The sequence below is a fragment of the Tenrec ecaudatus genome, chromosome 18, assembly GCF_050624435.1.
Source record: "Tenrec ecaudatus isolate mTenEca1 chromosome 18, mTenEca1.hap1, whole genome shotgun sequence".
Taxonomy (NCBI): domain Eukaryota; kingdom Metazoa; phylum Chordata; class Mammalia; order Afrosoricida; family Tenrecidae; genus Tenrec; species Tenrec ecaudatus.
This window is the reverse complement of record NC_134547.1, coordinates 14,133,985-14,155,011: the sequence shown is the minus strand read 5'-3', so window position 1 is coordinate 14,155,011 and position 21,027 is coordinate 14,133,985. Positions and strand designations below refer to the sequence as shown.

The following is a 21,027-nucleotide window of genomic DNA, read 5'->3' as shown; positions in this document are numbered from 1 at the left end:
AAACACGGAGTGGTTCCCAACATTTCCCCGGGCCAAGGGGGACTTTAGATAGCAATGCTCCTTAGTGCAGCTTCATGGAAGGCCTCGAATGAGCTTGTGCTGAGCAATTTACCTCGGTGATCTCTGATCCTCACCTGAACCCCTGAGCAGGTAGGCGCTATCAGCATCCTCAGTGTGTAGCAGGGTGGGGGTGGGGGGGCTCCGCGATGTTCAGTGGCTTGTCCGAAGCCACACAGCCAACGAGCCACCAAAGGTGGCTCCGCCCACCCCCCTGAAGTCACATCTGCCAACAGCCCCATATTCCAGGGAGAGACACGGAGACCTAGAACGCGGGCGAGATGTCACCCAGGCCCCTACAGCAGTGCCTCCGAATACCGTGCCCTGTATTTGCCCGCACACTCACTGGGCAGCGCTTTCAGGAGCCCTGGTGGCGCCGTGGTGAAGCCCTCCATCAGAACCCACCAGCAGCTCCGTGGCAGAAGGATGTGGCCACCTCTTTGGGGGAAGATGCCAGCCTTGGAGAGCCCCCTCTATCCCGTATCATTGCTCGGTGTCAGAATCCGCCTTCATAGCAGCCGGCTGCCGCAGTTTACGGAGCGCCGGTGGAGCCCTGGCAGGGTCTTGGTTACACCTCGGCTGCTAACTGCAAGATCTGTCTTTGGAGACCACCAGCTGCTCTGCGGGAGAAAGGCAGGCGGCCAGGCTTCTTACTCCCGTCAAGAGCTGCAGTCTCGGAAACTCACGGGGGCAGGTCCACCCTGTCCTCCAGGGTCCCTATCAGTCGGCCTCGACTCGATGGCGGTGCGCTTGCTTTGTTGGTGGTGCAGCGGTTCAGGTGCTGGGCAGGCAATCCACAGATCAGTCGATTGCACCCACCCACCAGTGACTCTGTGGGAGAAGGGGCCTGGCAGGGAGCGCCCATAAAGATGGGGCCGTTCTGTTCTGCCCACTGCAGGTCGGTTGCTGCATGTCACAGTGGATGGGGAGGGGGCGTGGGGGGGATGCGATCATAGCAAGAACAGGTGTGTTTCTCCTGAACTCACTCATTGGATCCTCACACTGGGTCCCCTGGGCTGTCCCGAGGGTCGAGGGTCGTGCCCGTTGTAGAGAGAGAAAGAAACCCGGGCACCGAGAGGCTAAGGAACACAGCTGGCACGCAGTAGGGACGGGCTTTGAATGGAGGCAGGCCAGCTTATGCCAGGAGGCAAAGGTGGGGGTGGGGGAACGGGTGCACACACTCCCCAGGGCATTCTGCAGAGACCCCCCCTCCCCAGGGCAGCGGGGTGGGGGGACGCTCGCCGCCCAAACTGAAGTGCCTGGAGCTTGGCCCTGCCCAGTCGCTGGGACCAGGTCCCCTCCTCCCTCCCAGCCTCAGTTTCCCCCTTTGTCAGGTGGGGCATCCTCCCCACCCTGCTGGCTTCCCAAGTGGCAGGAGATAGGAAGCACCTGGAACTGTTTGCCAAGGGACAAAGGTCCTGCCACTCCCCAAGAGCAGCAGGGAGCGGGAGGGGGAGGGAGAGGGGCCAGCAGGAAGGCAGTCTGACTGGCCCACCAGGGCGGGGCATCTGGTTGCCTGGGCTGCCCCTGGTCTCCTCTGGGATAGTGGGAAGTTGGTGTCCCTTTCTCCTGGGGGGGGGCGTGGGGTGGGGGTGCTTCCTAGGCTGCGCTTTTCTCCAGGAGGTGATAAGGGGGCTTCTCTGCGGACCCAGGAGCCCTGGGTGCTGCGAACTGTCAACTCGCGCAGCTCAACTGCTGCGTAATAGATGGGCAGTGGAGTTTCTGAGAGTGTACAAAGGCCTGTCAACCCGCAAAGGTCTTTAAAAATCCTCAGGGTGCAGGTCTGGCTCAACACTCTGTGCCGTTCCAACTCCAGCAGCCCAGCGGGATCGAGTCGAATGAAACAGCCCCTGTTGGTTTCTGAGACTGTCCCTCTTTAGCAACTCTCAACGGAATGGGCTTAAAGTAATGCGGTCCAGCTGATGCTGAGGCAGAGCGGCCCGGAGGGCAGGAGAGAACTGCCCCTGTGAGTGCCCAAGACCAGACCGTCACCACGGCAGGGGAAAGCCTCATCTTTCTCCCTGGGTGGGTTGGAACTGCTGACCTTGAGGCCCAACTTGTTAACCACACATCCCCAGGGCTCCTGTGGACTCAGTACGTCCTCCACCGGCAGGGATTGCTTTTCCTGTTAACCCTCCCTCCAGAAGCCCAGGGAATGGAGATTGTGGGGGTTATGCCCAGAGCCCCCTGAGGATGCAGAGTGGGGATTGCCCCATGGCAGACACACCAGGCAGTGATCACCCCGAGGTCTGGGTGACTTTTGCCCGGGAGCCAGAGAGGATGGGGTTGGGGTGGGATCTGTTTGATGAAAAGTTGAAACCATTCTCTGAAGCTCACCTCTCTCTCTTTCTCTCTCTCTCTCTCCCTTCCGCAGATGAACTGGGTGAGTATCAAGAGGCAGGTTTGGGAGGGGAGGCTGAGCAAGCACACGGAGGGTCGGGGGTCACAGGGTGACGAGCAGATGGTGTGTGGGGGTATCATTGTGTGACTTCCAAGAGTATTTGGGTGTTTTGTTTTTTAAACAAAATACTTGGCCTTCAGCAAACCCTTGGGTGGGGGTGTGTGGACGGTTAATGGTGCCTTGTTAATGTTTCTGCAGTTGTTCAGAGGGACTCCCAGGTGCCAGACACTGTTCCAGGATGAGGGGTGGTGGGGGGCGCGGGGAGCACTCCCAGCCCTCCTGGAGCTGCTACTCAAGTCAGGGCAGTCCAGAAACCAAGAGATGGGGGTCGCCTAGCTGAATGTGCCACCGTCCGAAATGTCTCAGCTTGTCCCAACCAGACATGCATTCCAAGTCAGATGCATCGTGAATCTGAGGTGTCTCTGGGGGCGCTCGGGCCCCTGTTACATATTTGGCAGCCGAAAGGGGCTCCCAGTGGAAAAGGTTTAAGGCGCCCCGGACTAGGTCCAGGGAGCCCTGGTGGCACAGCGGTTGTGCATTGGGCTGCTAACCACAAGGTCGGCAGTTCGAAACCACTGACTGCTCCTTGGGAGAAAGACAGGGCTTTCCACTCCCAAAGGGGTTACCGTCTGGGAAACCCACAGGGACGGTTCTACCCTGTCCTGAAGGGTGGCTGTGAGTTGGCTTCACTGGATGGCAGTGTTTGAATCTGGGACTAAGCCATTGGTGTTGGGCGGAGGGTCCCGAAAGAAGAGGTGGCCTGGGGAGGGGGGGGAAGTTTTGGTAGGTGCCCTGTGAGCTGAGCCCAGAAGGCCAGTGCTGGGGAGTGGCTGGTAGAGGGGCCCGTGGCGAGCATAGCTTGGTGGATCCAGGGAGCAATGTGAAGAGGTGAGATACTGGCCAGCAGTCAGCCGGGTCAGTCTCTTCAACCAGGTGACCTGGTGGCGTAGTGGTTCCAATGCTCTCTGGCCAGGGGGAGGGGTGGACGTTGGTTTGTTCCTGAGATGAGTGGAGAGCTTGGGGGCAGTGTTGAGTGGGGGGGGGAAAGTCTTGGCTCTGACATTCAGGCCGATGGGAGGCTTGTGAACAGAGGCAGGACGGTCTCTGACACTGGGTCTCACAAGATCCCTTTGGCTTTGTGTGGGGGACCCACTTAAGGGGGCGCATGAACCTCAGCGCTGAGGCAGCGGGGATGGGGAGAAGGGGGTGGAATGGAGAGAGAGGTTTGAGCTAAGGCTGAGAAGGCCGTCCCAGGTGGGGAAGGTGGCCCCACTCCCTGAGGGGAGCGTGGGGAAGATGGAGCACATAATTAATATTACCAAAAAGGCTAGACTCCATTTAATGTATTCACACCATTGAATTGCATGGCATGTGAATTAGAGGCCAATAAAATTCTTAAACAATTCGGACATACAAAGGACCTTACCACCGTCGGCGTTAAACCATTATCTTGTTCTGATTGGATCCAAACCATGATGTTGTTGATCAGACACCGTACTCCGGGTCACTCTGGTCATCTGTTGTCCTCCTAAGTGTGTAAATATCATCATAGTAACACACACGCTTGTTTCTATTACTGAATAATTCAGAAGCAGCACACATACAAGTGGATAAAGACTGAAACACCAAGCTCATGGAGTCGATGCCGACTCACAGCGACCCTCTCGGACAGGCTAGAACTGCCTGTGTGAGTTTCCAAGACGGTAACTCGCTACGGGAGTCACAAGCCCTGTCTTTCGCTTGAGGCGCGCCCGGTGGTTTCGAACCGCTGACTTTGCAGTTAGCAGCCCAACTGATAACCGGGATGCCTCTCGAGTAGATCACGTGCCATCCAATCCCTTCGATGCTAATAGCTTCTTTTATCAAAATACCGACTTTGAATTTATGAACGACCAAAGCCGCCAGTATGCCTTTGTCTAATGAAAGTAAAAATCAAGTGCATTTTACAACAGGTCCTTGATCTGGTGCCAGGAATAGCCAAGCTTCCTTTTGAAAGTGGCATGAAACCATCCTTCACCTGGCTGAAGCCATTGCTTTCTTGGCGAGCACACCGGGAAAAACGTGCTAAGCTGGCAAACGTACCCTCTGTGGTTTGCCAACCATGAAAAGAGGGGGCGGTCGGATGGGCTCAGGGGACCCGCTTGTTGGCCTTTCGCTTCATCCAGGTGCCCCGCAAGGTCAGCTGTTCGAAACCAGCAGCCGCTCCTCAGGAGCAAGACTGGACTTTCTACTCCAGTAAAGAGTTTCCTTGTTGGAAATGTTTTTTTTTAAATCTAGGTGGGAGGTGGCTAAGTGAGGGAGCTAATACAGAGGGGAGTGGGCTCCGAGGGTTCAGGAGAATGGTACCAGGTCTCGCCCCGGGATGCTGGCTGCTCTGAGGGTTACAAGAAGTGGGGAGGACAAGGGGACTGGCTGTGTTTGGGGTTGTGGTCCCAATGCCGGGTGCCCAGTTGGCCTTCGAGAAAGATGTCCTGAAGAAAGCAATAGGTGCTGCTACTCCATGGGTGAGGGAAAGACAGACAAACACCAAGCACTGCCATCGAGTCGACGCCGACTTCTGGTGACCCCACCGGTCAGGAGAGCAGTGCCCCTGTGGTCTGAGACTCGTGAGGGGAGTGGGAAGCCCCATCTTTGCACTCCCATAAAGGCTTAAGTTACAGTCTGAGACACCCACAGGTGTCAAACTACTGCCTTTAGGGTTAGCAGACAACACAGGAAACCAAGCCAACGGGGTCCTCTCACATGGGTGCGAAGCTGAGCGATGGGAGGACCTGAGACGCTTGCAAAAGGGCAGCTCCTGCATGCTGTCATTTGCCTAAAATAAGCCAAGCGGCAGACACCAGAGATGACTCATGGGTTCCCAGAGGGGGAGAAGAGGGAAAGGGGGAGTTTGGGTGTTTTTTTTTGGGGGGGGTAGGGGTAGATAAGTGTATGTTTGAACGTGGCGGCACAAGATGGACAATGGAAGCCGTATCACAGATGGCCAAGGTGGGTGCTGTGTTGGAGAGTTATCTGGGGTGGGGGCCTTCAGTTAAGCCTTCAGCTACTAAGAGGCTGGCGGTTCAAATCCACCCGGAGGCGCCTCTGAAGGCAGGCGAGGGCTTTTGGAAGGTCTCACCCCAGAAAACCCAAATGAAGCAGCTCTGCTCTGTCCCCAGAGGATGGCCCGGGCGGAGGGACTGGCCACCGTGGTCACCAACGGGAACATTTTTTTGGGGGGGGTGAGGATAGGTCCTCAGACCCTGCCCAATCACCTGTGTCACCCTGGTTTTGTTTTGTTTGTTTGTTGTTCTCATTGTTGTTCTCCCTGCAGAGATCATCGATGAGTACATCAAGGAGAATGGCTTCAGTGTGGACCGCACGCAGGCGGGCCTGGGCGACGGTGGTCCACGCCTGGTGCCCCGCGGGGCGGCCTCCCTGAGCACCGTGACCTTGGGCTCCGCAGCACCGCCGGCGCCGCCCCCGCCCTGGGGCTGCCCGGTGGGCCGGCTCCTGCCTGCAGCGCCCGGCCTGGGCCCGCGGCCGCACCTGGTGATCACGGAGCAGCCCAAGCAGCGAGGGATGCGCTTCCGCTACGAGTGCGAGGGCCGCTCCGCCGGCAGCATCCTGGGCGAGAGCAGCACCGAGGCCAGCAAGACGCTGCCGGCCGTGGAGGTGGGGCCCGGGCCTGGGGTTCGGGGCGCGGGCTGGGCTGGGCTGAGCTTGAGACCCAGCTCGCCTGCGCAGCGGAGGAAAGGCCTGGCCACCCACTGGCCCGGGGCTAACAGCCCCAACGATGCTAGGCAGCTGCAGTTTCTGGCACATCCCCCTTACTCTGCTACTTTTGCCCTCCGGCTCCGAATTCTAAAAGGTTCCAGAAGGATCTTCAGAGAAAGGGCACTCTTCTGGCCATTGGACAGTTATTAATCAAAACGATTATTTCTCCACGTGGTGGCCAGCCGCTCCCTGGTGTCCACGGAGGCCTTGAGAACCAGATGGGTTAACGAAGACTGTCAGTCTTGAGTGGAGCGGACGATCTCCTCGCTCTCCCACGGAGCGGCTGGTGGTTTTGAACTGCCGACCATAAGGTTGGCTAGTAGCCTAAAGAGTAACCCATTATGCTCCCAGGGCTCCTAAGCCACCTCTAACATTCCAGATCCTCCCTAGGGGCAGCTCCGCTCCACTTTGACTCACCGTTTAATTGGTGCTTTCAAAGGTGCCCTGGTGAGGTTAGCAGTTCAAAACCACCAGTCTCTCTGCAGGAGAAAGATGAGGCTTTCCATTCCCGTAAAGTTACAGCCTCGGAAACCCACAGGGCCAGTTCTACCCTGTCTCTGAGTCAGAACTGACTTGAAGGCACAGGGTTTCATTTGTTTGGGTGAAGCGCTGGGCTGCTGACCAGCAAGGCCAGCAGTTCAAACCCAGCAGCTGCTCCTCAGGAGAAAGATGAGACTGTCTACACCCACAAAGCTGTACCATCTCGGACATGCACAGGGGCACGTCTGTCCTGACGTATGGGGTCACTCGGAGCAGAATCAACTCTGGCAGTGGGCTTGGCGTTGGGTGGCTCAGTGGGAGCCCCAGGGAGTTAATTACTAAACCAAGACCCAGTGGTTTGAGGGTGCAAGCCAGCTGCTCAGCAGGAGACAGGTGAAGCAGTCGGCGTCCATAAGGATTTCCAGCCTTGGAAACCCAGTGGGGCAGTTCTCCTTAGGCTGCCAGGGTCGCTATGAGCCGAAATGGACCCCATGGCAGTGGTACCATCCAGTACAGTGTTAGAGAGGTTTCACTACCCCACCACCACCACCACCACCAAGAAAGTCAGGACCAATCATTTTCTCAGAGTAGGACAACCCTCATTTTGAGCTTCTTGGGTTGCAATCCCAAGGCTTACAGTTCAAAACCAGTAGTGGATCCTTGGGAGAAAGATGAGGCTTTCTGCTCCCATCCATGGTCACAGTCTCAGATACCCACAGGAGCAGGTCGAGCCTGACCTGTAGGGTCGCCGGGAGTCAGCCTCGACTCGATGACAGAGAGAGTGGCGGCATCAGGAGAAAGACAGGACTTTCTTCTCCTGTAAAGAGTCACAGAGGCTCAGGCGGGGGGAGGGGGGGCAGCTCTACCCTTTCCTATAGGGTCGCTAGGAGTCAGTATTGACTTGGTGGCCATGCGTTCAGTGTGAGTGTGTGCCACCATGGGAAAGGCACCTGGCTATTAACCTGAAGGTTGGTGGTTCAAGCTCCCCAGCCACTCCGAGGGAGACCGGTCAGGCCATCTGCTTCTACGAAGATTTCCAGTCTCAGAAACTCTGTGGGACAGTTCCACTCTGTCCTGTAGCGTCTCTGGAAACTGGAACTGGGTCGACAGCGTGGGTGTTTCCCTGGGCTGGAGTTCGAGCATGGAGTTTAGGCGATGCTCACCCAGCCATCGTTGGTAAAGGGACCTTTTCTCCCCTGGTAGCTCGTATGGTGTCCTTGAGTTGGAGAGCTTTTGTGCCTCTTTGTGAGCAGACACGGTCCCCAGGCTGGCAGCACCAAGCTTCAGGGAGAGGTTTAGGATCAGCCTGTCATCAGCGGTCGCTAAGTCAGCCTCCAACTCAAGCACAGTGGTTCAGCCACAGTGGACTCAGGCACAGTGGGTTCAGGCACCGTGGACTCAGCCACAGTGGGTTCAGGCACCGTGGACTCAGCCACAGTGGGTTCAGGCACAGTGGACTCAGCTACAGTGGACTCAGGCACCATGGCTCAGGCACTGTGGCTCAGGCACAGTGGGACGAGACTTGGAGTCCCAGGGGGGCAACCAGACCGGGCAGTATGAACTGGCCTAGTGGCACCCAGGAACAAAACAGGCTGGCGATCCACTGCTGTAATGACAGCAGCCTAGAACACCGTGTGGAGCAGCTGCACTCTGTCCCGTGGGGTACCCAGAGTCACAGAGCAAATACAGCTCTCAGCAGCAATCACGGAAACGCCACTGCCCCGTCCCGCACTGTCCCCGTGATCCCCTGTTGCCCCTCACCTCTCATTCCCTGCCATCGAGTGGATACAGACTCCGAGGGACCTTATAGGACAGGGCAGAGCTGCCCCTGTGGGTTTCCAAGACTGTAATTCTCCTTCACAGGAGTAGAAAGCCTCATCTTTCTCCTTCAGAGCGCCCAGTGGTTTCAAACTGCTGACCTTGAGATCACAACCCAACATGTAAACACAAGGCCACACCCAATCTCACAAATCCTCCTTCGGGGGCACTCTGACTCACTGGCTGCTTTTGTGTTGTGGTTTGATCCCCCCAACTGCCTTATGGACTTTGGCTCTACCTTGTGAGTCGATTCTGGCCCCCAGCAACCCGAATGGACAGGGTAGAACTGCCCCCGGGGACTTCCAAGGCGGTAGCTCTTTATAGGAGTAGAAAGCCTCCTTCCCCCTGGGAAGCTCCTGGTGGAGCCCAGCTGCGATTGGGTGGTGAGCTCACCCTCCTGTAATCGCCACGCTGCCGGGGCTGCTTTGTGGATGGACCGCCTGGTGGGGGTTTTCTTCTTCCTTTTTTTAAAAATGGTGGGAGCTTCACAAAGATCGTGAGACGAAAGGTGGGAGAGAATTTCCCCACGGACTTTCTTTTTTTGGACACCTCCCCTCAGACGTGCGTACAAGATGACAGGCGTCGACAGTTCATAAGTTATGAAGTTGAGCTCCTGGGGGGGAGGGGGGAAGCAGCCGCAGAGAGAAAGGAAGCCCTCAGCACCATGCTTGTAAGTCAGAGATGGGGCCCTCCTCCAACTTAGGTGGCCCTGAAGACCTGAAGCTACAGGTAAAGGTGCAGGTTAAACGTTACAATCCGGAAAAGTAACCTCTATCTACAAATGGAACCTGAGAAGTTCCCTGAGTGGTGACATTGCCATCTCTCGGAGATAAGCCGGAAGAAATGCCTGCCCGTTTTCTCTGGTGGGTTTTACGAAGTAACCCCCAAGCCTTTTGCCCTAAGGCCTTCTTAGTCGGGAAGCACCCCCTTGCAAGGCATTTACCAACCTCTCAACTGTCAACGGCCATCGAGCCAATTCTGACTCCTAGTGACCGGCTGGGACAGGGTAGAACTGTCCCCCGGGGTTTCCGAGACTCTGGGAGTAGAAAGCACTGGCCGTTTGCCGAGGAGCGGCTGGTGGTTTTGAACCGCTGACCCTGTGGAGTTAGCAGCCCGAAGTATAATCACTATACCACTGGGGCTCCGACTAGCATCCGAGCAGAACGAAAGCCTCCACTGACTAGCTGTGCCTGAGGTGCCCAGGCCTGGAATCAAACCCCGATCTCCCGGGTGGAAGGTGAAGCTTCTACCAGCGGGCCACACTGCTCAGTCCCACTTTTGAATCCGGAACGGGTCTGAAGTAAACACCGGCAGAAAGATGAAGCTGCTTCGATGAAGATTTACAGTCGCGGAAACCCAAAGGCGCAATTCTGCTCTGTCCTAGAGGGTCGATACGAGTCGGAATAGGAGCCCTGGAGGTAAGCGGGTTATGTGTTGGGCTGCTAACCTCAAGGTCTGCAGTTTGAAACCACCAGCCACTCCCTGGGAGAAAGAGGAGGCTTTCTACTCCTGTCAAGAGTGAGAGTCTTGGAAATCCACAGGGGTCATTCCATCCTGTCCTATAGGGTTGCCATGATTCAGAAGAGACTCCATGACAGTGAGTTTGGGTTGTTTGTTTGTTTGTTTGTTTTAACTAAACACCCTTCCAACGCTTCTACCATCATAATCTGGTGGAGGCTGGGGAAGAGGGATGGGGAGCTGCCCCGGAGTTGGGGTGCATATGTCTGCCGCGGGGAGCCCACAAGCACACACTGCTCACCCTGCAGCTCCGGGACTGCGGAGGGCTGAGAGAGGTGGAGGTGACTGCCTGCCTGGTGTGGAAGGACTGGCCCCACCGGGTCCACCCCCACAGCCTCGTGGGCAAAGACTGCACTGATGGCGTCTGCAGGGTGCGACTCCGGCCTCACGTCAGCCCCAGGCACAGGTACCTGACCCCTGGCCTCTGGCCCCTGACCCTGACCCCTGCCTGTGGAGATTCTGGGAGCTGGAGGATCGCCCAGGGGAACCTCAGGGCAGGGTGATCCCGCAGGGGATCACATCCTAGATGGGAAAACTTGAGGCCTTAGAGCAGTGGTTCTCAACCTGTGGGTCACGGCCCCTTTGGGAGTCGAACGACTCGGGGTCTCCTGATTCATCACAGGAGCAAAATGACAGTGGTGAAGTAGCAACGAAAACGGTTTTCTGGTTGGTGGGGTCACCACCATGTGAGGAACTGGATGAAAGGGTCGCGGCCTGAGGAAGGTTGAGAACCACTGATCTAGAGGATTATTCCTGCCTTGAGAACCCCAGAGTGGTCGTACTAGGGCGGGAACTCTGCACCCATTCCTCACCCGTCCCCCTACTTTGGGGAGGAAGAAAACCAGTTCAGAGACATCGTCTAAAAGAGCAGTGTTTTCCAGCTTGCCGGGGCCCAGCGGCCTTTCACTGGTCTGACTTAACGAACCAAACTCCAAACCTTCTATTGTTCCTGGTGTTTTTCATTTTGTTTTTAACTAAACTAAATCACTCTTTGTTTTCTTGGAATGTCAAGTTAAAATTTCGATAGAATTTCTTTGGCTTAGTGAGAACATATCACAGTGAAATAACTTTAACAGATGGGAGGTTTAGATTAATTTTAAACCGTGAGCTTCGTAAAAGGTCTTAAATATTCAAAACAGTCCAAAGAATTTTGTAATGAAAAGATCATTTTATTGGGGGCTCGTACAGCTCTTATCACAATCCACACAGCCATTCTATCACGCATGTGTGTACGTAGGTTGCCCCCATTCTTTTCTAGACATTTACTTTCTATTGAGCCCTTGGTATCAGCTCCTCTTTTTCCCTCCCTCCCCCTGTTTTTTTTCTTTTTAAAAAATTCCCTCTCTCTTAAGAAGTGCCTTCCTGTTATGTCAATTATATAACAAAATGATCCCATAAAAATATCTTTCTGACATTTGGGCTAAAAATAAAGAATATGGAAGCAGATTCAGTTCTCAATAGAAGGAAGCTATAAGAAAAAAATCAGAGTTTTTTTTAACTCGGATCCTTTTAATTTTTCAAGCATTTTTTTAAATTTTTCAAGCATTTTATTGACACATAATCCACATATCACCCAATTCAGTCCTTCAAGCCTAGCGGTGAGAAGAGTTGTACAATCGTCACCACGAGCACTTTTTCTCAGATAATTGTAAAATAAAAATAATAAAGAAAGACTCCTCAATGTCCCTGAGGGGGGGTTCCACCCCTCCATCTTCTCCTCTGGTCTGCGTGGGGGTGGGGAGCTAGTGTCTCCCTCCCTCTCCTTCATCCCCCATAAGACTGTGAGCCCCTGGGCATGACTGGCTGGAGCCCTCCGTCAGGTCAGGTCCGCCGCCTGCCCCTCATGGTGCCCTCCCCGGCCCCCTTTCTGGCCACTCAGCTTCAACAACCTGGGCATCCAGTGTGTGAGGAAGAAGGAGATTGAGGCGGCCATTGAACGCAAGATCCAACTGGGCATCGACCCTTACAATGGTGAGCCCCTGCCTGACCCGGCCTCAGCCCTGGCCTTCTCCGCCCGCCCTCCCCTCTGCCACGGCCCCCTCCTGTTCCCCTTCCCACCCACTCACCCTTCCCCCCACCGCTGCCCCCACAGCCGGGTCCCTGAAGAACCACCAGGAGGTGGACATGAACGTCGTGAGGATCTGCTTCCAGGCTTCCTACCGTGACCAGCAGGGCCAGATGCGGCAGATGGACCCCGTGCTCTCTGAGCCCGTCTATGATAAGAGTGAGTCCGGGGGGGTGGCCCTTGCCCACCGGGACCTGAAAGCCCCACGTTGGTTCGTTCCGGGGCATAGGTGGGTGGGCGGGGGGCGAGGGCATTGGTGCAACCGAGTCATTTATTTTCACCACGTCGGGTAGGGTGGCTTCAGCTACTCGGCGAGAGCTGCCGCTGTGAGATTCTGCTCACCGTCATCGCCGTCATCACCAGGTGGCCGGCCACAGCTCTGGACATCCGCGCCTGGCAGGGGCAGGGTCACCCCGTGTGGATGAGCAGGTGGTGCGGTGTCCACTGCCAGGAATTGGCAGTTACTACTCCGCCGGTGTAAATGGGGCTTGGTAATCTTGCACAGTGAGCAACCTGTCAGACGGTCCCGGGCAGGCCTCGTCAAGAGGCAACATGGACAGGCAAGCTTATGTAGGAGGTGATGATGCCCAGCCGTCTCCGAGGGCGGGGCCCTTCTTGTCGGGGCTTATAGGTTAGCTGGAGCTCAGTCCCCTGAGCCTCCTTAGCTACAAAGGAGCCTGGCAAAGCACGGGTGGAGGGGTTTCCGCCTCTGTAGAGGGGTGCAGGCTCGGAAGAGGGTGTTGTGCATGGCTAGTAGGCGCCAGTCAACCTTCAGCAATGGTGACAGGAGTTGAAAGGAGGAGGAAGGTCCCCTCAGTCAGGGCTTTCGTGGGTACACATGACAGACCCCCAACTCAAATGAGCTTATGGGGAAAGGGGGCGGAAACATGTCTTTGTACCCTTAAATAAGCCTGAAGGTAGCACAGAGCTTCAGGTCTGGCTGGATCCAGGAGTCCAGTGGCGCCATTAGGAATCTGCCTCTTCCTGTCCCCCAGATGTGCTCCCTCCGTGTCAATCGTTCTTGAGTGGCCCTCCATCTAGGGACACCATAGCTGTGGGCAGCTTGAGGCGTGTAGCCTACTAGCACAGTGGTTCTCAACCTGTGGGCCGAGACCTCTTTGGGGGGGGTCGAGCGACCCTTTCACAGGGGTCGCCTGATTCATCACAGTAGCAAGATGACAGTGATGAAGTCGCCACGGAAAGCATTTTATGGTGGGAGGGGGTCCCCACCACATGAGGAACTATGAAAGGGCCGTGGAGTGAGGAAGGTGGAGAACCACTGACTGTGTGTCACCTGCCACCCTCCCCCAGGAGAAAAAGCTTCCCTTAGGCAGTCGGCTTCTGCTCTAAGTCTCAAGGTGATTGCTCATTGGCTCAGCTTTGGTCACATGCCTTTTTTTGTCCTCCCCTGCCAATCCGCTGTGGCCAGAGAGGAGGGGGAGCCTGGGACATGTGATCCAGCCTGATTCAGCCCCCCCCTCCCCTAAGGAAGATGAGCTAGGTGGTCTCTGAAAGGAACACTGAGATGGCTGTGAACAGAAGGTCCAGCAACTACGGAGCCCTCTGGAGTCTTGCCCCTCGCGATCATGAGATAGCTGTGTGGCACTGAGCATCCATTTTCTGCTCCAGCCTGGGAGGGGGCAGGGTTGGCCTGAACAGCTGGGCAAGGTGGACACTGCTCCAGTGCAAAGACTGGCCTGTGCTGCGGAGTCTACGGACATGGGACTTGTGGCCGTGCACAACCTTTAAAGACTGCCCCAGGTGGCCCCGGGGAAGAGGCGGCGGGAGGATGCTCTCTCTATGGAGGGGGACAACCCATCGCTGCTCAGAGACGGCCTCACCCCTTCTCTTGACCCTGACCCCACGAGCTGTCCCCAGAGGTCTGAGAGTCTCCCCCTGGGCCCTCACCCGGTGGTTAGCTGCCATCCAGCTGACACTGACTCCTGGTGGCACATCGCCAGGCCTTTCTGCTGAGGCACCTCTGCGTGAATTCAAACCACCCGCCTTTCCAGGTGTATCTTCTGCCCTCACCACCTCTCCCTCCCCACCACCCCCCCAGCCTCGAGCTCCTGCAGAGCCTGACCCCTCCACTGTCACTGCGGCCCGGCCCACAGCCCAGGCCTCTGCCGGCATCCTCCAGCTCTCTCACACGCTTCTCCCTTCCTCCCCCCTCCCCTGCAGAGTCCACAAACACCTCAGAGCTCCGGATCTGCCGGATCAACAAGGAGAGCGGGCCGTGCACGGGAGGCGAGGAACTCTACCTGCTGTGTGACAAGGTGCAGAAAGGTGAGGGGCCAGGCCCTGCAGCCAGGGAGCCCCGCAGGGCGGGCGGGCCAGCCAGCAGGTGCACTGGTCTCCTAGGTCCCGCCTACCCGGGCTCTGCCACGGAAAGTGGAGAAACGCATTGCTTCCCTGGTCTGGGGGCGAGAAGCTCAAACTCCTCGGGGGAGTGGGCAGCAAGCACCCTGCTGTCTCAGAAGCCACCCCACCCCCCAGGAGCCCTTGGCTTGTGACAGCATTGCCCCCACTGTCTGCTTCCATCTTCCAGCGGCTGAGTTCCCTCTGCGTCTCTCTAGACTCTGCCTCTTCTCTTCTGACCCTTGTATTGTGTCCTCAGTGGAGGTTTGCACAATGGTTTTAGGTTCCCACTGGGAGCACGGCTCACCGTCAGGTTCAAGACCACCAGCCGTTCCCCAGGAGGAAGTACAGGCACCCCAAAACCTCCCTGCCACCCAGTCGGGAGGACAGAGTGGTTTCCGAGACGGTTCAGGCTCTACAGGAGTAGAAAGCCTCATCTTTCCTCTGTTGAGTGGCTGGTGGGTTTGAACTACTGACCTTGGGGTTAGCAGCCCAGTGCATAGGAGGGCTCCCTGAAGTTAACGGCTAGCTGCTCCCATCAAGATTAGCCTCCGCAGCAGCCATCGCCACACCAATGGCTCCATCCAGTAAATTTTGGCTTTAATAAGCTTCATGCAATCGCATTTCATTGGTTTTATTGTGGTTCGGGTGAAAGCGGACCTTAGTTTTATAGCGCAAATTCGCCTCCGCTTCATCGGTGTCTACACATGGTGTTTCACGACCTGGGTTGCCATCTCCCGAGGGTGAGCGGACTCATGTCCCTTCCTCCCGTGTCCGTTTGTCCTTCTCTCCTGCCCCTTCCTGTCCTTCTAGTTTTGTTTGGGGGCAAATGCTGCTCTTTCGAGCTCCTGTGAGTGTTGACTGGTCTCGGTGCCGCGTTCCTCGGGGTGCTAACCAGTCACTGTGTAGGCCTCTCTGTTTGGCTGAAACGCAGCCCCAGGGGGGCAGTGGTTCTGCACTGGGCTGCTAATCTCAAGGTCAAGGGTTTGAAACCACCGCCTGCTGCACGGGAGAAAGACGAGGCTTTCCCTCCCGCCAAGAGTTACAGTCTCGGGAACCCACCGCGGCAGTCCAAGCCTGTCTGAGAGGGTCTCCATGACGGGCTGGCAGTGCATTTGATGGTTTGGCTGAAAGTGGTTCCTGGATGTGCGTGCGCTCAGTTCCAGGCTTGAAGGGCGTCGACGGGGCCCGAGGCCACTCTCCTCTCTCTGGCCAGTAAGTCTGGTCTTTTTCAGGCTTTTGAGTTTCGTGCTACATGGGCCTCCCACTCTGTCCAGGGCCTTCTGTGGTGATACTGATCCGAGCGGGCCACAGCGTAGCTGGGCACCATCTAGCTCGTCTGGTCTCAAACTTGTGGTTCCCTTGCGTTTCTTTCCATTTCCTTTGCTCGTCTTTGCTCCGGATGGGACGAGACCAATAGTTATACCTTAGACGGCAGCTCACACACCTTTAAGACCCCTGGTATGTCCCAAATAGCATTCTGCTTTTTCACCTAGGTTCTGTCATCCCTTGCAGTGGCCACACAGAACTCACACGCAATATTCAAGAAAAAAGTGCTTTTAAAAAAAATGAACTCAATAGGTGGCAATGCAGGTGAGAAATCTCGCGGTACAGTTGTTTGGTCGGGATATGGTACAACATTCTTTCGGGGCTGCGAATAAATGCCCAAAGGCATTCAGCTCAAGCCCTGGGAGTCAGCAAACCCAGCTCCTTGAATTAAGTGCCCAGAGGCACTTCGCTCTAGCAATCCCAACCTGAAGGCACTCAGCTCCACCTCGTGGGCCAGCAAGCCTAACTCCTCCAATCAAGTGTCCAGGGGCGGCCTACTCCACAAGCCAGCCTCCTGCCCCCAAGCACTCAGCTCTACTTGCTCCGTGGGCTGTGAAATCCACCGCTCTGGCTCCTGGTGCTGCTGCTGCTGCTTCTCCAACGTCATAGCTGTCTCCTGGGCCAAGGAGGGTCCCTGTGCGGGAGTCTTGGTGGCCACAGGATGCACCCCACGCCTGACTCTTGCTGGTTGTGAGATTCCATCCACCCTCCTGCTTCTCAGAGGGCTCATTTTACACCCAGTAGGATGACACTCCAACGATGCCGCTCACACCTACTCACAGGTGAATCCTCTCAGTGTCCTGCCACAACTTCTTACCCAGACCCACGCTGGAAAAGGCCTTTCGATGGCGGTGCCAGAGACTCTGCCTGGCAGAGCCACGCTAAATAATGCACTGGCCCTGCCACCCCTGTCACTACCCACTACAGTAGGATCTAGATCACGGTGTTTGGGATAGCATGCCAGTAAAACTACATGTCCCTGCAGACCGTGGTCTTAAGCCCTCAACTCCAGCGCCTGCCCCCCCAGGTGTCTGGTTATACAAGGTGTCTGGTTTGCAAGGTGTCTGGTTTGCATAACGTTGGTTTGCATAACATTGTCCCCTGTAATTCTCCTGTATACACAACTATACATAAGTATGTATATACAAATATTCTCCGCCAAGCCTGTGTGTGCTGGGAAGTGTACTCCCATCCCGCATCTGCTCACCTGGCCTAGCTACCTATGTATCCAGTGCCTGGTTTAAAATCAAGAAAGGTGTGCATCTGGGCTGTAGACGCTTCCCGTAGGTACTCAGTCAGCGGGCTGGGCAAAGGAGCAGAGAAGCTGGGTTATATGCAGAAGAACTCGGCCTCAGGATGGGAGGAAGGCTTATCGACAACCTTCGGGTTACAGAGGATAAACCCCCGCTTGCTGAAGTGAGGAGGGCTTGAAGCACTTGCGGATGAAGGTCAGGGATGGCAGCCTTCGGCCGGGATGAGGACGACTCAATGTAAAGAAATTGAACATCACAAGAGGAGGGAAGCTGCCAAGCCTTTCACCTTGCTTGGGTCCCCGACCAGTGCTCATGGAAGCAACACTCAGGGAGGAGGTTGCATGTAGATTCTTGTAATCGGTTTCCCCTTTCCAACTCACTCTCCCTCCACCCTCCCAGCATCGCCACTCTCACCACTGGTCCTGAAGGGATCATCTGTCCTGGATTCCCTGTGTTTCCAGTTCCTATCTGTACCAGTGTACATCCTCTGGTCTAAGCCACACTTGTAAGGTAGAATTGAGATCATGATAGTGGGGGAGGAAGCATTTAGGAATGAGAGGAAAGTTGTATGTTTCATCGTTGCTACACTGCACCCTGACTGGCTCATCTCCTCCCCAGACCCTTCTGCAAGGGGATGTCCAGTTGCCTACATTCACAATGATATGATTTTTTGTTCTGATAATGCCTGATCCGTTCGACACCTCGTGATCGCACAGGCTAGTGTGCTTCTTCCATGTGGGCTTTGTTGCTTCTGAGCTAGATGGCCGCTCGTTTACCTTCAAGCCTTTAAGACCCCAGATGCTATATCTTTTGATAGCTGGACACCATCAGCTTTCTTTGCCACATTTGTTTATGCACCCATTTGTCTTCAGCGATCGTATCATGGAGGTGAGCACACAATGATAGGAATTTTTGTTCTGATGATGCCTGATACCTGATCCCTTCGACACCTCGGGGTCGCACAGGCTGGTGTGCTTGTTCCCTGTGGGCTTTGTTGCTTCTGAGCTAGATGGCTGTGGGCTGTTCATTCATGTTGTGTTGCGGCCAATCCACACGTTCCGTCACGGGTGCATCTCATTCATCCGCTGGTGAATGTGCAGGTCGTTTCCAACGTTCTGCTCTGGTGACGAGCACTGTGATGGACCTCGTGGTCTCTGCTAGGTACAGCCGGGCCAGTTCCGACCCCCAGTGACCCTGTTTACAGTCTTACGGAACACTGCCTGGTCCTGGGCCATCTCCGCGATTGGCCCTCTGTCTGAGCCCATTGGTGCAGTGGCATGGTGTCCATCCACCTTCTCTGGGCCTTCCTCTCTCCGCTGCTCCTCTACTTGACCAAACATCCTGGCCTTTTCCAGGGACTGGTCAATCCTGATACCATGTTGTCCAAAGTAGGTGAGAGGAAGTCTCCCCATCCTAGTGTCTTTCTTTTTTTCATAAATCATTTTGTAGGGGGCTCTTCTGTCACCACCATCCATCCATCCACGGTGTCAGGCACATTTGTTCATTTGTTGCCATCTTCATTCTCAAAACATTTCCTTTCTGCTTGAGCCCTTGGGATCGGCTGCTTAATTTTCCCTCCCTCCCCCACCCTCGTGAACCCTTGATAATTTATAAATTATTTTTATTTTCATCTTTTACACCATCCGCTGTCTCCCTTCACCCACGTTTCTGTTTTTCAGCCCCCTGGGGGGAGAATTGTATGTAGATCATTGTGATCGCTTCCCCCTTTCTCCCCCCACCTTCCCCTAGCCTCATGATATCACTACTCTCACTATTGGTCCTGAGGGGTTTATCTGTCCAGGATATTGTATATTGATAGCTCTTAACTGTACCAGTGTACATGCTCTGGTCTAGCCAGATTTGTAAGATAGAACTGGGGTCATGATAGTGGGTGGGGGTGGGGGGAGCATGAAAGAACTAGAGGAATATTGTATGTCTGGCTTGTCCCTTCCTTGTGACCCTTCTGTGTGGGGATGTCCACTTATCTACAGATGGACTCTGGGTCTCCATTCTAACTCCTTTCGTTCACCTTGAAATGATTGTTTTGGCGCTTCTGATGCCTGAAACGTGAACCTGTTGACACCTTGTGATCTCACAGGTTGGTGTGCTTCTTCCATGTGGGCTTTGTTAAAGCTTCCATGTTAGGTGGCCGCTTATTTAACTTCAAGCCTTTAAGACCCCAGACCCCATATCTTGTAGTAGCCGGGCACCCTCAGCTTTCTTCACCGCATTAGCTTATGCACCCACTTTGTCTTCAGTGATTATGTCAGAAAGGTGAGCATCACAGAATGCAGGTTATTAGAACAAACTGTTCTTGCATTGAGGGAGGACTTGAGTAGAGGCCCAATGTCCATCTGCTACCTTAATACTTAACATAAAAACATATGTACATATACCTATATTCATATTGTTATATATTAATATATTTACATATGTAAATGCCTATGTTTATACCTCTATAAATGTCTTTTGCCTCCTAGTTCTTTCATCTATTTCCTTATACTTTCCTCCTATCTCACTATCATGTTCAGCCTTTATTCCATCCTTGTTTCTGTTTGTTTGTTTTTAAAATCATTTTATTGGGGGCTCTTACAGCTCTTATCACAATCCATACATACATCCGTGGTGTCAAGCATATTTGTACATTTGTTGCCATCATTGTTCTCAAAATATTTTCTTTCTATTTGAGCCCTTGGTATTAGCTCCTCATTTTTTTCCCCTCCCTCACAAACCCTTGATAATTTAGATTTTTTTTTTCATGTCTTACACTGACCGGTGTCTCCCTTCACTCACTTCTCACTTGTTCATTCCCCAGGGAAGAGGTTATATGTAGATCATTGTAATCCGTTCCCCCTTTCCCCACACCTTCCCCTTACCCTCCTGGTATCTCTACTCTTGGTCCAAATGGGCCTATCTGTCTTGGATTCCCTGTGTTTCTAGCTCTGATCTGTACTAGTGTACATCCTCTGGTCTAGCCAGATTTGTAAGGTAGAATTGGGATCATGATAGTGGGGTGCGGGGGTGGGGAGGAAGCATTCAAGAACAGGAGGAAAGTTGTATGTTTCATTGTTGCTACACCGCACCCTGACTGAAATCGTCTCCTCCCTGAGACCCTTCTGTAAAGGGATGTCCAGTTGCCTACAGATGGGCTTTGGGTCTCCACTCTGCACTCCCCCTCATTCACATTGATATGATTTTCTGTTCTGGGTCTTTGATGCCTGATACCTGATCCTATCGATACCTCGTGATCATGCAGGCTGGTGTGCTTCTTCTATGTGGGCTTTGTTGCTTCTGAGCTAGATAGCCGCTTGTTTATCTTTAAGCCTTTAAGACCCCAGACGCTATATCTTTTGATAGCCGGGCACCATCAGCTTTCTTCACCTCATTTGCTTATGCACCCACTTGGTCTTCAGAGATCATGGCGGAACCATCCTTGTTCCTTAAGAGTATTCTAACTATTCCTTCCAAGACCTGTCCCTTTGTTCTTTTGGCAGCCCATGGCACTACATGGGCAGTGGGCATGGCTGTGTATCTCTCTCTGTGTCATGGGTCTTATATTTCTGGGAGGTTTACCTAGTGGGGTTTTGGATCTTCTGGTGTTTTTTTTTTTTTAATACTTGGACAAATTTTTTTGACAGGACGCAAAACCAGAACACAGCAGGGTCTAGAGTTCCAATCTCCCCACATCTCTGCTGGCATATGTTTCTCTCTCTCTCTCTGTATTGTTATTATTGCCAGTGTGAGATGATATCTTATTTTAATGTGTGTGTTTGTAATTGCTAATGATTACAACCATCTCTTCATTTGCTTGTTAGGTGCCTGAATGTCTTCTTTGGTGAAGCGTCTGTTCACATCTTCTGTCTAGTTGTTTGTTGTTTTTTTAAAAATCAGATTGCTTGTCCTTTTGTTCTTGAGATGTTGGTATTTTCTTTCAATTTTTTAATATTTATTTTTTTGTATTTCCCATACATTTCAGAGATCAGTCCCTTGTC

The 21,027-nt window shown here is 54.2% G+C and overlaps 1 protein-coding gene across 1 annotated transcript in view; it reads left to right on the top strand.

The window, feature by feature from the left end:
- Positions 1–21,027, top strand: part of RELB (RELB proto-oncogene, NF-kB subunit) — a 46,260-nt gene that overhangs the window by 3,860 nt on the left and 21,373 nt on the right. Inside the window, exons 3-7 of the mRNA XM_075537272.1 lie at positions 5,772–6,112; positions 10,279–10,436; positions 11,910–12,001; positions 12,123–12,254; positions 14,277–14,381. Of these exons, the coding sequence (XP_075393387.1) occupies positions 5,772–6,112; positions 10,279–10,436; positions 11,910–12,001; positions 12,123–12,254; positions 14,277–14,381 (828 nt within the window). The remainder of the gene's footprint in view (positions 1–5,771; positions 6,113–10,278; positions 10,437–11,909; positions 12,002–12,122; positions 12,255–14,276; positions 14,382–21,027) is intronic.